We start from the raw sequence: 14,983 nt of genomic DNA on the forward strand, positions 1-14,983 counted from the left end.
TATACAACTATGTAGAGGAAAACCAACAAACCCTAGGCAACAGTGGAGAGGGAAAATATTAAAGCCACATATTACCACATATTAAAGCGATACAGTGGTGACAAATAAATGTATAGAGAGAGGAGAGAGGAGAGAGCGGCTGGGTGGAAAACATAATCATGGTCCAGCAGAGGATTGTAGGTGGCAGCTTCCACACTTACATCCTCCGCATCTTGTGAAGACTTTATCCATTTTTCTGTGGTGCAACAATGTTGCTCCATGAAAAGCAGCTTGGGAAAACTCCGTTTTTAGGATCCTCCTTAGTAAAGTGCATACTACAAATGTATGTGCTGCCTCTTAGCAACTTAAAACTTTGTCTTGTCTAATCGTGAGATCACTGCTGTACATGAAGATCTATCTGTAATATTTGGGGGGAGGATCTGGTGAATTCTTTCTCTAATAGCTACAATTTTATTCATAAAGAAAGTCATGAAGTCATTGCTGCTTAGAGTTAAGGGAAAACTAGGCTCAACAGAACTATGGCTCTTAGTCAGCCTGGCTACAGTGCTGAACAGAAACTGGGGGTTGTTCTTGTTTTCCCCTGTTAGTATTTCTTCTACTGGATAATATGCTGTTCTGTCGTCACGGAGGGATATTTTATACATTATTAAACTGTTTTTCCTGGCTAAACGGGATTCTTCTAAATTAGTGGAACCCCACTTCCTAATTAACTTTCGTGAAGCCTGCTTTAAGCAGCGCATTTGTGAAATGTACTGTGGAGGTCGTCCTTAAATTTGTTCACAGCATCCATTTTAAGAAACTGCTTATCTACTATTTACATAAATATTTATTCCTTGAAGCCAATGCTTGTTGTGAAGATGGAAACAAAACTACATTTTTGTTGTCACATTAGAAAACAATCTGCCACCTCTACGTCCACGTTGAGTTTTTATCTGTGGACAAAAGCTGAAGAATTCAAACAGACCAATCACAGCGAGGGACGTGCAAAACAAAGCCACCGCGTCACGCCCACGTCTGAGCAACGACTAATGATTGGCGGGATGGGCGGAGTCTGAGGAATAACAAGCGGAGGATTCAAACGGAACATGGCTGCAGGTAAAGATGTGGAGGAAAACACGCAAAATCGAAGGTAAGAGCCAACTGAAACTGACGGGGGAACGATTTTAATGTTATACGCGGCCGAAGCAGAACTGGGTAAAATGTTTAACCATCAAGCATAATTCACGCTAGTCATAAATTAGTGCAACAACTTCCCTTCTTAAGCCGTTAGAAGTCTTCAAGTGATGCACTTTAGCTTAGCAAACCTGCCGTCACAGCTAACGTTAGCTGCTTCACGTTACCGTACAAACGCCGGGGTTTTTCATTAAGGGGTCGTGAACTAGCGGTCAGTTACTGTTGGAGCAAAATTAGCTGGTTGAAACTTATTGGGGGGAAAAAAGTCCAAGTAAAGGAACTGGGCAGTCTCGCGATGTCATTTTAAGCTTCGGGGTCTTTGAGTTGCACTAAAGAAACGTAGCTTACGTTACCTAGTTAGCTTCTAACCTAGTTAACGTGATGTCGGTCAGTGGTTCAGCGGTTTTCACTTTAATGACTTGACAGCAAATTCTGCCATCGGTTGGCTTGTAATGTTTGGGCTACGTTGATAGAAGGGTGTTAGTGTTATAATATATATCACAGAAATCCATAAAACCTGAACTTGGGGAAAATGCATCATTTGTTGCATTGTTTCAAATGATGTAACCGACGACTTTGGTCCGTTTTCCTGTATAAAGAAGCATCCACGCACATTTTTTAGTTTTGATGAAGGTTCTTTGTAAGAGGACATTTTCAAGCATCATTCATTGTCTTTGGCACATAGCACAGGTCTAGCAACGTGTGGGAGAAACTCTACACAAAACTAGGAAAAATGTGTAATTGTCTAATAATTATAGCAAACCCAGATGTATCAAGTAGTTCTTGTCATACCAATGAGGTAACTGCATGTACTATATTCATTGTTCTCTCCCTCAGAGGTACAGTGCGCAATATGGTGATTAATCATGAGGAATCGCTGGGGGACTCTCTCGCCGGCAGACCACCAGTCATCTTCAACCCAGACTTTTTTGTGGAGAAACTCCGCCATGAAAATCCGGATGTTTTCCTGGAGATGGTGCTCAGTAACATTACTCGTCTTATCGATCTTCCTGGGACAGAGTTTGCTCAGCTTCTTGGGGAGGAGGGCCCCAAGACCCCGACAGGTGGCAATGGAGGCTTCTTCCGTTCTTTCAACTTCCTTAAACGTAAAGGTCAGAGGCTGATGTTAATATTGTTCTCGGTTCTTGTGTCTACAGTGGCGTTTGTCTTATTGTATAAAGAAGTGCTGTTTTTCTGCCTTTCGAAACAGTAACAGTTCGTTATTATTATTACTCATTGTCATCTTGTAAAACACATTTGCAGATAAAGGTATTGTATTTGGAAGCCCGTTGACAGAGAGCTGCATTGCCCAGATCTACCAGCTTATTGAGTACCTCAGCAAACGTGAGTACCGAAAACCAAATCCATGTTTGGAACTCCCGACAATTCCATGATTACGTCCACCAGTCCATTGCCGCTGGTCTGTGTGGAAAGCATTTACCAACTTTGTTCGGGAGTATTGTTCATGGCAGGTTTTCTTTTTGTTGTATTAGATAGATCGCAGAATGAGTGAGCACTCAAAAAAAAGCGACAGCCCACAACTGACTGGGAATTAGCAAATGTTTGCAGTTTTACATGTTGATCCCCGCCTGTTCCTACGCACTCAGATTTGCATGTTGAAGGTCTATTTCGGGTTCCGGGGAACAGTGTTCGGCAGCAGGCCCTGAAGGAGCTCCTTAACAGCGGGGTGGACGTTGACCTCCACTCTGGAGACTTTCACCCTAATGATGTGGCCACACTGCTCAAGACTTTCCTGGGAGAGCTGCCCGAACCACTACTCACACATAGGCACTTCCACGCACACCTAAAGATAGCTGGTAGGTCTACAGATTTATGATTGACATGGTTATGTAATAAATGTCTGAGGGGGGGGGGGAAGCAGAATTAGTATGGTACTAATACTCTACACATTCTCAATATAATGACTCTATTCACATTTTGACTGCCTCTACGTTTGTCTCTCTCCCAGATATTACTCTGTTTGATGACCAAGGTAACAAGACTACGATACCCAACAAGGAGCGTCAAATCGAGGCCCTGCAGCTTCTCTTTCTGCTCTTACCCCAGGCCAACCGCTCACTGCTTAAACTGCTGTTGGACCTACTCTACCACACTGCCAAGCAGCAGGACAAGAATAAGATGTCTGCCCTCAACCTGGCTCTTATGTTCGCCCCGCATGTCCTGTGGCCCAGACACGTAAGACTTGTACTTTATAAGGCTGCTCATCGCTACAGTGATTAATCAAGATAGCTTTGCCTTTTAAAAGGGTCTAATATTTAGATTAGGCTACGGGCGCCTGGCTTTCAGTGGTAGAGCATTGGGTTGGGATGCAGAAGGCCGCTGGTTAGAATCCCGCCCCACCAGGTGTGGCCCTGCCCACCCACCAAGAGGGAACTTGCCAGCCCCAATCCCAGATAATAATAAAAAATGGGGGCGTGGCAGCAGGAAGGGCATCCGCCGTGAAAAACTTGTGCCAAATTAATGTGCGGAAAACGTTCTGCCGTGGCGATTTCTGAAGGGACAACCGAAAGCTGTGGATCTTTGGTTTGGCTCAAATTTGGAATCGAGTTTTTATTTCCAACCTAATGCTGCTGGTATTGCTGAAACACACTGAGATTATCTTTGGTCTTTCTCGTCGATAGTGGACAGACGTCTCTCTGTGGCGCTTTAATTGAAGTGTGTTTGGCTTTTGTCTTGTCCCGCTCCAGATGACAGCCACTGACCTCAAAGCCAATATGAAGAAGCTGAACAACAGCATGGCCTTTCTCATCAAGCACTCGCAGAAGCTCTTCAGGGTGAATTTTAACCGCACATCACAACAATCAGACAGTTTTAGAAATGAAACTAGCTTAATTATCCATCAAGAATTATGCATAAAAACAAAGTTGGCTTTTTTTTTTAGTTTTGACTGATATCCTATGAATTAAATGTCCTCTGTATGTTGTTCAGGCTCCAGTCTACCTGCGGGAATATGCCAGAGTGCACTTCACTGGCAACAAAGCTTTGCAGACAAAGGTTAGTGGAAAGACTTCACGTCTGCTGATTACTTTTCCCCAACTATAGACCCAATAACACAAGAAAAAGGTGAACATTAATCTGCAACAACATGCTCAGCAGACTTTTAAATAGAATCAAAGTCTAATTTTAGAAGGGAAAATAAAACTGTACAAGCTATAAATAGAAAATATTAAAATAGCTGCATGGTTCCAAAAACTTTTAGTAATCAAACTGCAGGGTTTGTTTTTGGTTTTTTTAAATGGGAAGGTCTTAAAAACATTAAACGTATATATTGATAGACGTCCTAATGTCTTAAGTTTACATTTACTAATTAAAGTGCTAGACGTTGACAGCTTTATCAGATAATCAATCACCTGGCAAATGAAAGATCAGAATTAGCCAATAATAATAAAAGCCATAAGTTCTGAGCCCTTGAGTGTAATATAATGTAACGTAAAATCATTTTAACTGTTCATCTTGTTCTTCGCTCTGAACCTGTAACATTTTCTACACTATTAATTTGTTAAACTGAAGCTTCAGTAATTAACCTTGTGCACTCTGAGGTACATTAGCACTATCTGAGTGTTAGAAGTTTTACATTTCAAAGTTACTGATTAGCAGAAACAAAGACGCCTTCATGATGCAACAGTAAAAGGGGAAATTAAGAAAGTGAACAAACTGAGATCAAACTTGTGAGTTAAAAAGATTTTTGTTTTACACTTTCACTCTCTTACACTTCCATTTTATACAGCATTAAAATGTAGATAGTTTTACCTCTGATATAAACCGATCACACATATATAAATCAAACTGAGCACTTATGGTGAACTATTTAAACACAATGTCTTACACAGTTATTAGCTTGGGTTGTGTCAGCTGTAGTAGCAGGACAAGAGCATCTGCATAAGGACAGAGATCTGACCATGTTTCCCAGAGCAGTAGAGGGCAGCTTATGAGGTCATGGTTCTGTGATCCGATTGGCTAATTAATAATTCACCATAGCTATCAAATGATAAAAAAAAAAAAAAAATCAGATCAAGTTTCTTTTTGCATGTTCATAATCACGTACAACAGCTGAGCTGCTGAAGAGGTGCAGGGGAAAACGAGTGCTCATTTTAAACAAACGTTATTTGCTTTCATGGAAAAACCTGAACCTTCCCTGTCCGTACACTCTCAGGACGACCTGGAGCTGCTGGAAATGAGCAGCTCTCCCACCCAGCGGCCCGTGTTGCCCCTCAAAAGGTCAGCGGCTTTGGGTCCCACTTTTCAGGATCAGTGCCAGTCACCAGCTCAACAGTACACGGAGGAAGCGCTGAAGGAGCTTTTCAGACACGTCAACCACAACATGCCGGACTCCGCCAAGAAGAAGAAACTCGTCCGACAGGTCAATTCCAGCGTCCGACTTCAACTGATGAGCTTTTGCTTCTGCCATTGAACTTCTGAAATCCATATCACTTCAGGTTTAAGTGTGTCCTGTTTCCTGTGTGCAGTTAGTCAAACAAACAAACTCAGGGACACCTACCAGTGCGTCCCACCAGGCCCCTCCTGCTCCTAGCAAGAAACACCCCCGTTCCCGCTCCTTTGGTGGCCTCATCAAGGTATGAACTTTAATCATTTAATGAGGTCACAAAGAATATTATAACGTTGGGCTGCCCATTTTTTTAATAGAACAAATTTTAAGCCTCTTTTTAAGGATTAAACATGTAACATTAAAACAAACCGAATGTACAGTGGGATAATAACTAACTAGGGAGAATATCATGCGAGGACTCTGGCACTGCAAGAAAGGACCACAATGCATTGCTTCATGTGTAAATGATGGTAAACGATGCCTATTTTTATGTACACTGAGCTTTGCTAATAAGCGAATGGAAGAAGGTTTAAAACCTGTGTTTTCTGATCTGATTGTCTAACAGCGCAAAGCTCGTAGTGACCAGCTGACAGCAGAGAGGCAAGTCAGACAAATCTCTCCTGATGTTGGAAGAAACCCCGGCAAAGAGAATGTCAACATGCAACAGGTGAGCTTTGAAACACACCAGGACTGATTGCACATTTTTGTTGTAACACTGTTGCATATGTTTTATATTTATCGTGTGTGTGTGTGTGCAGGTGAACAGCCCATTGAAAGGTCCTGTGTTGGGAAAGGCGGGGCTGGTAGTGAAAAATGACTTTACTTTTAAGGACAAAGCTCTGAAGGTTTCTAAGGTAAGACCCTCTTTGTTTTTAACAAATATACACTGAGCATTGTGCACAAAGGTAACTGAACAAGTAAACGTGGACATAATCTGCAGTCGTTTACAAGTGTTTGTTTCTTGAACAAAGTTTTGTATTTTAAATGTTTAAAAAGGCCTAGTTGAAAAAATCTAAACATGTTAATATGATCATCACTCAAGACTTTGAAGACTTGGTTGTAATCATGAAGCCTTGTTTTCAAAGGCACCTTTTCTCTTCTCTTTCTTTTCTTCGCCTCGTAACACCAGCTTAACTTGCATAAGACATAGGCTTCTTGACTGCCCCTGATTTAGCGCCGTCTCTGTCGATAAAGCCGAGCACACGGAATAACAACAGGAACTATTCTCCAATTTGTCCAAAACATGGAGAAATGTGTTCTGATGGTGATGGTCATGTTTTTTTTTTTGACATATGACATAAGGGTTGAATGTCTGTGCTGTTGAAGTTCAGTTGTAATTTACAAGCTTCCTTCCATCCACCTCTGTTCCCTCCCTCCATTCGTCTCCCAGCAGGACTCTCCCTCAGTGTCCATGATGTGTTTTTCTCCTCCTCAGGAGATCTCAGTGTAACACCTTACGCCACCTCGTCATCCCGCACTGGACCTGGGCAGTATTAATGTGTTTCTCTGTGTTTAATAATGGTGGTTTCATCGTAGTAAGTTTGTTTTTAACTATCACTAATATAAAGCTGTTATAGTCGGAGACACCAGAGCCAAACCCAGGCCTGTTTTAATCCCCATTCTCTTTAGAAATATGATTTTTACAGTTTCAACAAATGTCATAAAAACACTAAAACCAAAACCGTTTAAAAACACAGTAGGGAAGAAGAATGTGACAGTAGTACTTGTTGTTTTTGACAAAACAATCTTTTTACAGCCTCTGAAATGGAGTTTATCAGGGAAATCTAAGTGAAAAGTGAAGGCATTCTGACACTTTGGTGCTTTTTTTAAATTCATTTTTAATTCCCCCCCCTCCCCCACCCCCACGGAATATGCTAAAATCAGGTTCTGGATCATAGTCGTTAAAGTAGGTAGACTCCATTCAGAGTTGGTCAGCGTATGGGATTCATTGACGGTAACAAAAACAGAAGTACATTTACAGTTTTTTTTGGTCATTGTTAATATGAATAGCGTTTATCTTAAAACCACAAAAGGCAGATGGTCTTTTACAGTCTTGGAATCGGCAGATTTGTTCAATTCTAAACACTTGATTATTTTTGGTTATAAATGACTGAAAATGCTGATTTACAGCAACAATATGAGCATTAGAACAGCTTTACATGGTCTTTTCAAAGATTGATGTGTGGGCATTAAACCTGCACATGTTGCATGGTGCTCTGTTCTGAATACACTATTTGAAATCACACAGCTCCACCACATTTTAAATGGAACAGTAACTTGGCTTTGGTGGCTCTGACTTGTTTGTGCCAGTTTTCACTTGAAACTTGTGTCATTAGCTACTGTGTTTGTGAATTTATGACCACTAGCTTTGTTGTAATGTCTAGAATATTTAAACCTTGTGTGTGTGTGTGTGTGTTCTGACTTTCTCATTTGGGAACTGTAAATATCCTCTTTGTTTACTGAATGATCATCATCTCTTTTATTCTTATAAGGTTGTTCTTTATGAAAGTGTAGTATCCCTGTTTGTTAACCCGTCAATGTGCAGTGTTTCATTCCCAAAATATCCCACAGAACTTAAAATATTATTTTTCAACATTTTACTATTACTAGTTTTTACTTTTTCTTGACCTGGATGTTTGTGGACATTTTCTGTCACCAAGGTCATTTTTATCCCTAATGTGCTACTGAACTTGCTTCATGTTCCTAAAGACGTTTCCACTTTGATCCCAAAAGCTTCTGGGACTTTCCAGATGAAACCTCTTTGAGAACCTCCAGCAAGTCCCGTTGCCCACATGTAGCCCTTTCAGAGGCTGAACTACATGTTGGATGGGTCTTTTTTATTTTAAGCAGTTGAGTAGTTGATGTCTATGGTTCAAAGGGGGGATTTCTGTATGTTTTTACTTTGATGGAGTTGAGCAGCATTCTGTTACAGTTCAGGCTTCCTCCTCCTAACATGGTGTGTATCTGCACTGCCTTCCAAAGGAAAATGGCTTTACTCTTGGTGAAGCACAGGTTTGAATAAAGTAAGAAAGGAGCTCAGCATGATGGGAAACCGGGCCATGTCCCATTTTCTGTTTTCGTTATGTTAAAGAACAAAAACGGCATTTACAGCTAGAAACTAATGAACAGATAAGTTAGAAATGTGTGAATTTAACAAGGACCTATAACAACATCAGTTACCAGTCTGCTGCATGAAAAGCTGTTATTACACTATTTACAGCGTGTCCATAGAAAAATGTTTCAGTTATGTCAAACTAAACTATTTACACCTGTGCTTCCCCCCCCAAGTATCATTGCCACTTCCTTAATGGTTGGTCTTAACAGACTTCTGCTCAACTTGTTGTACGGCGAGAACAGATGCACCAGTACCAGTTCTGTTATTTTAGTACTGAGAGCTAAATGGATAATAGATCTTATTTTGCCCTGTTCCTCTTCACAGGGAGGTCACTGTGTAAAAGGCAGGAATCCACCACCTGGGTCATGTAGAATTGGAAAAGGATTATTAAATTGTAGTTTTGGAGTTGTTTGTTTGTTTTTTATAATAATAATAATAATAATTATTATTATTATTATTATTAGAGCAGACCTGCTATATGTTTCCGGAGGCTGTTATTGGTGCATCCTGTTTGGATGGTGAGTGTTGTGGATGTTGTAATGATGGGTTTGTTGAATGCAAATGTGGGTTGATGAACATGACGTGTCGGGTGTTTTATATTTTATTGGCCTTTTTTATGTAGATTTAAAAAAACAATTTACTTTTTTTGTTTGTTAGTTTTTTGTTTTTGATGAAGCAGACTACCTTCACTTCAGCTGAGAACCTGTTGTAGCTGAGTTTGGATCTCTTCACATTGTAGTTCCTTGTCTCCTGACGTGTCCTCCAGCTCTGATTTCTGCAGGCTGTATATTAACAAACCAGTTTTAAGACCGTTTAATTGGAATGTGTTGTATTTATTACAGTTTGGGTGTCGAATGTCTTTATATGGGAGAAAATTTGCATTGAAATGGGAGAAACTTAAGGTACATTGTTGTTGTTTTTTCTCTTTCTACTAAGTTTACTTTTGTTACCCAAATGAGCAGTTACATTCTGTATAATGTGAAATACTGTTTTATATTTGAAACACAAAATGCTCTTTAGAGCTGTGTACTTTAAGTATGTCTGTGTTGCATCTCCTTTTTTTTTTTTTTTTTTTTTTTAATCCTCTTTACATTAATGTGAAACCTGTTCTCTGACCTCTACCTGTTTCCTGATAATGAGTTGTGAAAAAATGAAGAGCTAACAGGAACAATGAAGGTTAATATGGTGAAAGTTGGTGGACTTTCAATCCCTTTCAGATTTACCTTAAACTCTTCAGCTGCACCTTATGTCTTTGTTAATCGGAGTCAATGATGTGGACAAATCACAGTCACTCTATGGGAGTTTTTATCAGGTTAAATGTGACCAACTAAAACTTCTTGTCTTTTCATTTGTCCAAGTTTTAACATTGTCCCTATGAACTCATCTGACTGTTGTATAATCTGGTTTACGCTGTGGTGGCCTTTTTGTATTTTTGTGTAAAATAAGTTAACCGTGTACATTGGATTTTACACTTAGGGGCAGTTTGCATTAAAACATTTTTCAAATTTGGCTACAAAAAGACTGTTTATTTAATGTTTGACATGTAGTGTGTGTATGTGTTTAGATATTTTTATAGGTATCTCTTCTTCTTTAGTCTGTATGAGGGGGATTAGTGCATCAGACACCAGATACTGTGACGGACAGTACTGGGCACTTTGATTAATCTATGTGATGCTTGTCATTGATCACTAGAGGGGGTTATTGGCCAACGTGTGTGTGTGTGTGTGTGTGAAGTTTGTAGGCTTCCTATTCACAAATGGATTCAATCTATGGGACTTTTTTTTTTCTTTTTTTAACTTGTGATTATTTTGTTTTGGGGTCATTGCCAAGTTGTAGAAGATCTGTCCTGCCAAGCTTTTGGAGTTGGTAAAGACTGATCTTTTCATTGGGGACATTCATGATGGAGTCTATAAATATGTCTCCATAAACCTTTGGTCCTTACGCAGCCCCTACATCAGTACACTCTTATTTAAATATTTCTGATTCATAATCCACAGATAGTGGACAGTTTGTTCACTTCTGGGTTTTTTTGTTTTTTCAATGCCAGCTAACACCAATGGTGAATTTTGCCATGTTCTCACAGAAGCTTCTGGTTCTCCTCAAATCTCCTCGACACTATGACTATGTGCAGGAGACTTTACTGATACTTATTTTCTCCTGCATCAGCACACAGAATAACTGGATATGCAGACATTTCTTTATTAAAGAAGAATAAGAATAGTTAACACCCAACACTGTAAACACTGTACGTAGCTAAATTAAATGAGCAGCTCACAGATTTAATAGCAGTGCTAGTTTTGCCAGTAGGTCAACAGTAGGCGGCTGTTTTCCAAAAGTTAAGGTTTAGCCAGTTGGTGTGTTTCAGACTAATGCACCTGCTCTGTCCTTCCAGAAATCAATTTGGACGCGTCTGCAGTAACCCCTCCCACCCACCCACCTCTGACTCAGAAACCTATTAGGGGGTCCACCCCCCCTGGGGATGTCAACATCTCATCCCACCCTTTGTTGCAGATTATGGCAGAATGAGTCATTCCATTCAGCAGCACAAAGGAAGCAGCCGGGCTCTGCCTGTGGCCAATTTGTTTTCCATCACTTCTGAAGCACGCCCGGTTAAATTAACCCATCAAACTGAGTCTGCAGGGGGGGGAAGACAAAGTGAGGCCATGAGCAATAATCACTCATCTGAGATGGTAAATAAGAAGCCGGATAAACCGTGTCCTCCAGCAGGTGATCACCTTACTGCAAACAAACGAATCAGATCTGTTACTCAGACAAAATCGGGTTATGTTCCGCGTGATTAAATGATATAGAGCGCAAATTTACAATGATGCGGTGATAAATGGGGCAAGTGCGACCGATCGCAAAGCACCTTGAACTGTAAGAAATGTTCTCAGCTGCAGTGATGGCACTGCTGCTGGAGATGCACAGTAAGTTTTGGTGGCTTCTCTGCACCATGTCCCTGACGATTCAGTTTTCATCCTCCTCTTTTTTTTTTTTCCTTCCCTTGGTAATGTGGCAATCACAGAAGCTGAAGCCAGCGTTTCTGTGGAGATTTAAGAAGAAGAAAAAAAAACACTCTGCCAGGCTCCATTTGAATTTCAAAGCCTTGCCAGTGAATTCATAATAGACTTCTGAGTAAGCTCTGTGGCAGCTTATGGCATTCCAGTTATGCCAATCTCACAAGAATCCCTATTTTCCTCCCCAAGCCGTCTGCATTCCTGCAGCCTGGTGTGCTTGTCTTGGCACTTAGCAAAAGAAATACTATCACATTTACCACGTATCTGAACTCCCTCGGTTTCCTACTCCTGCACATTCACTGTTCCCCTTCACAGATTGTTTCTTTTTTCCTGTCTTCACGTTTTCTCTGAGGCTTCCCGGTCGGAGGCTTCGGCGTGACCACGATTTCCTCTCTTCTCTCCCCCCAACCCCCCCCCCCCCCCCCCCCCACCCCCCTCCTTTTCTGTTCTATCTCTCTTCTCATCGTGTCCATGCACCCTTAGGTGCTTTTGTTTCATCCTCAAGGGAAGAGAGCACATGAGGGCGAGAGAGGCAGATGTGAAGAAGGAGAGAGAGAGAGAGAGAGAGAGAAAAAGGGCTGCTGTCACTGGAGGTGGCGGCTCCCACTACTGCTGTCACTGAATAGATGTGAGTTCACTCTGGGTGCTGGTGTGTGGGTGTACACGGGGTGGGGGGTGGGGGTGGCATGGGAGGAGTCTTGGTGCTGTTATTTGTAAAAGCTTTTGATGGATGATTGCTCTGTGTGTGTGAGATAGGGGGAGTGAGGGAGTCCCCCCTTTTCTTTTTCCTTTTTTCTTTTTTTTTTTTTCTAGTGGCTCACTGTTCCGTGCACAATGACTCAATGAAAAGTGGAGGGGAGAAGCAGGCGCACTGTACGGCTGCACGAGCGAGTGAGAACACAGGAGAGTAGAAGGAGAGAGAGAACTGGAAGGAGCTTGGGACAACAAGAGGAGGATATACTTGCCTTTTTTTATCCTCTGGCTTTTTGAAAGGCCGCTCTGGCAGTGGTTCAGTCCCAGCTGAACTTCACCTGAAGCATTTGCTTTACTGCATTTAGAGCATTTTTTGTGCACTTGTGAGACGGGGGAACACTGGTGGTGGTCCCTCACTCCAGATTACAGGAAGGGACAGGGTCTGCGCTGGTTTCTGCAGTGTCTTGGAGCGGCGCAGGATTGCAGGATGCCTGCTGGGGGAAGCGGTTCAGGAGGCAGTGGAGTGGTGCCAGTGCCCCCAGGCCGAGGTCTTCGCTCGGAGCTGCGGACGATGCTGGCGTGGGGCGTCCTGGTGCTGCTGTCGGGCCGGGGACGTGCGGAGGCGTGCCCCGCTCCCTGCAGGTGCCTGGGGAACACGGTGGACTGCCACGGCCTGGGGATCCACTCCGTACCCAAAAACATCCCTCGGGGCACCGAGAGGCTGTGAGTACTCGTACACTGACCACATGTGTGCTCGTGTTTCTCTGCACGACCACAGATAGACAGATGAAGTGATGGCGAATCTGTCGTTTAACAGGTTTTATGGTTACTCATAGTTTACAGGCCAGAGTATGAAGGTCCTCAGAAAAATCATTTAACATGCATAAAAGTAATCAGCAATATTACTGCACTGAATGCAGTTTTTATGTAGTATCTGTGTGGGTTTGTGTGGGACCAGAAACACACATTTCTGTTCTGTTGCAGTGTCCTTTTTCTCTTTTGCTTCTTCCAAACTCTTCAGCCTCATATCAGTTTGTATCACACACACACACACACACACAGTTACTTCACTTGACTCTCAGAGTGCAGCTCTGCAGCATTATTGCTCTTTTGTGCAGTTGTGTCCTGCTGCAAATATCTTATTGTTTTATTTGCTCCGAATCTTTGTCTCATCCTTCATAAAATTCATGTTCTCTTATGAATGTAATGTTCTTTTTCTTCGCCCGCACTTCACCCTGTTTCAGTTCAGACAGTTCACTCGGTTCGGTAAAGTGTAATCTAATGTAATTGAATTTGTGTGTGTGGTTGCTCCGTATCTGCTTCTCTTCCTGTACAACACGTTATTGTAACAGTAAAACACCTCATTACATAAATGTTTGGAATTTTGTTTTTTTACTGTGCATTTGCAGTATAGTTACTGGCCACTGATGTAATCCAGAATCCAGCGGGACACGTGTTTTACCCTTTGGAAGCTTTTATTGCCTGTTTTGTTAAAACTTTCCAAGAGGCTTTTATTCAACTCTATGTTTATCACTGAGCTCCTATGGTAGTGTTTGAAAATGTCTTTCATTTTTACATCCCTCATTATTTTTGGAATTGGGGTGATTGAATCTTTGGAAAAACTCTTAGCCATCTTATCATGTCAATCAAAAAATGTTTAGTTTGGGAGGACACTTGAAAAAGTTATCTAGTAACAGCCCATCCCCATCCCCAGCTGTGCAGTGCAGGACCCAAGCCCGGTAGAAATTGGGGAGGGTCGCGTCAGGAAGGCATCCGGTGTAAAAACTGTGCCAAAATCAACCCGCGGACTAATGATCCGCTGTGTTGACCCTGAACTCACGGGATAATTCGAAAGGACAAAAAAAGCATCATATGATACTCACTCATCCAGGACATTTTTATCCCACTTGCTTGAAGATGTTTCATGTGTAACACGAAAGGTTTCTTAATTTATTCTTCAGCTCAGAACTCAAACTGCCTTTTGGAGCCTTTGAAACCCTCAAGTCCAGCTGCTGCTGAGTAACCCCTCTGGGGCCTGGCATTGTATGTCCTGTATTTCTCAAACACTGTGGGTCCAATTTTAATGTTACTTTGCTGTAATTAAAACAACAGTGTTTCTAACGCTGAGCTTTGCTACCTGACTGTTCGACTTCCAGGAGAAACCAGCCGCGACTTAAATGTTGGCTTATGGCCTCAGGTCTGTTATCGGCTTATTTCCCAACTTTTTGAAAAATAAAGAAGATTTATGCTGAAAGTCAAGTTAGGCCACAGAGGACTTCAACTATTGTACGGGAGATTTTGCTGTAGGCAATTTTAAAAGCTCTATATTGCTCTGGAGTGTTTGTGTGTGTGTGTGTTAAAATATCTTACCTCTGTAGGACGTCTCCAAGCGTATGTACGGTGTAGATCTGTCAGTGCTTGGTGAACATTGATGCACTTGTACATCGTCAGTGTTTATGTTTATTTCAGGTTGTGAAGTGCTTCTGTGTGAATAATTGATGATTGGCAACATGGCCAGCTGAGATACATTATCCTTCCTCCTCTCTGGTTCACTGTAGCGTGGAGGATGTTGTCCCCTCTGATAGCTCTGTGATCGGGGATGGGGGGCTTGGGCTCCTGTTCGAAGAGAAATGGCCT

At 41.8% G+C, this 14,983-nt stretch overlaps 2 protein-coding genes across 3 annotated transcripts in view; both read left to right on the forward strand.

Annotated features, from left to right (window-relative positions):
- The first annotated feature begins 1,023 nt into the window (after window positions 1–1,023).
- Window positions 1,024–10,149, forward strand: arhgap19 (Rho GTPase activating protein 19). Of its 2 annotated transcripts, none has more exons than XM_067499095.1 (12): window positions 1,024–1,129; window positions 2,011–2,285; window positions 2,437–2,517; window positions 2,781–2,990; window positions 3,143–3,369; window positions 3,882–3,968; window positions 4,123–4,188; window positions 5,348–5,554; window positions 5,661–5,768; window positions 6,087–6,188; window positions 6,280–6,375; window positions 6,912–10,149. In XM_067499095.1, the coding sequence occupies exons 1-12, from the start codon at window positions 1,086–1,088 to the stop codon at window positions 6,969–6,971; spliced, it is 1,563 nt and encodes a 520-aa protein (XP_067355196.1). In that variant the 5' UTR covers window positions 1,024–1,085; the 3' UTR covers window positions 6,972–10,149. The 2 variants fall into 2 exon arrangements, with proteins under 2 accessions (XP_067355196.1, XP_067355198.1); XM_067499097.1 differs by having other exon boundaries at window positions 6,915–10,149.
- Window positions 10,150–12,383: 2,234 nt separating this feature from the next.
- slit1b (slit homolog 1b (Drosophila)) overlaps window positions 12,384–14,983 on the forward strand; it is a 47,114-nt gene continuing 44,514 nt past the window's right edge. Inside the window, exon 1 of the mRNA XM_067499089.1 lies at window positions 12,384–13,069. Coding sequence (XP_067355190.1) covers window positions 12,834–13,069 — 236 coding nt within the window. The 5' untranslated portion in view covers window positions 12,384–12,833. The remainder of the gene's footprint in view (window positions 13,070–14,983) is intronic.

The sequence above is a fragment of the Channa argus genome, chromosome 3 (assembly GCF_033026475.1).
Source record: "Channa argus isolate prfri chromosome 3, Channa argus male v1.0, whole genome shotgun sequence".
In the NCBI taxonomy this organism is placed as follows: Eukaryota; Metazoa; Chordata; class Actinopteri; order Anabantiformes; family Channidae; genus Channa; species Channa argus.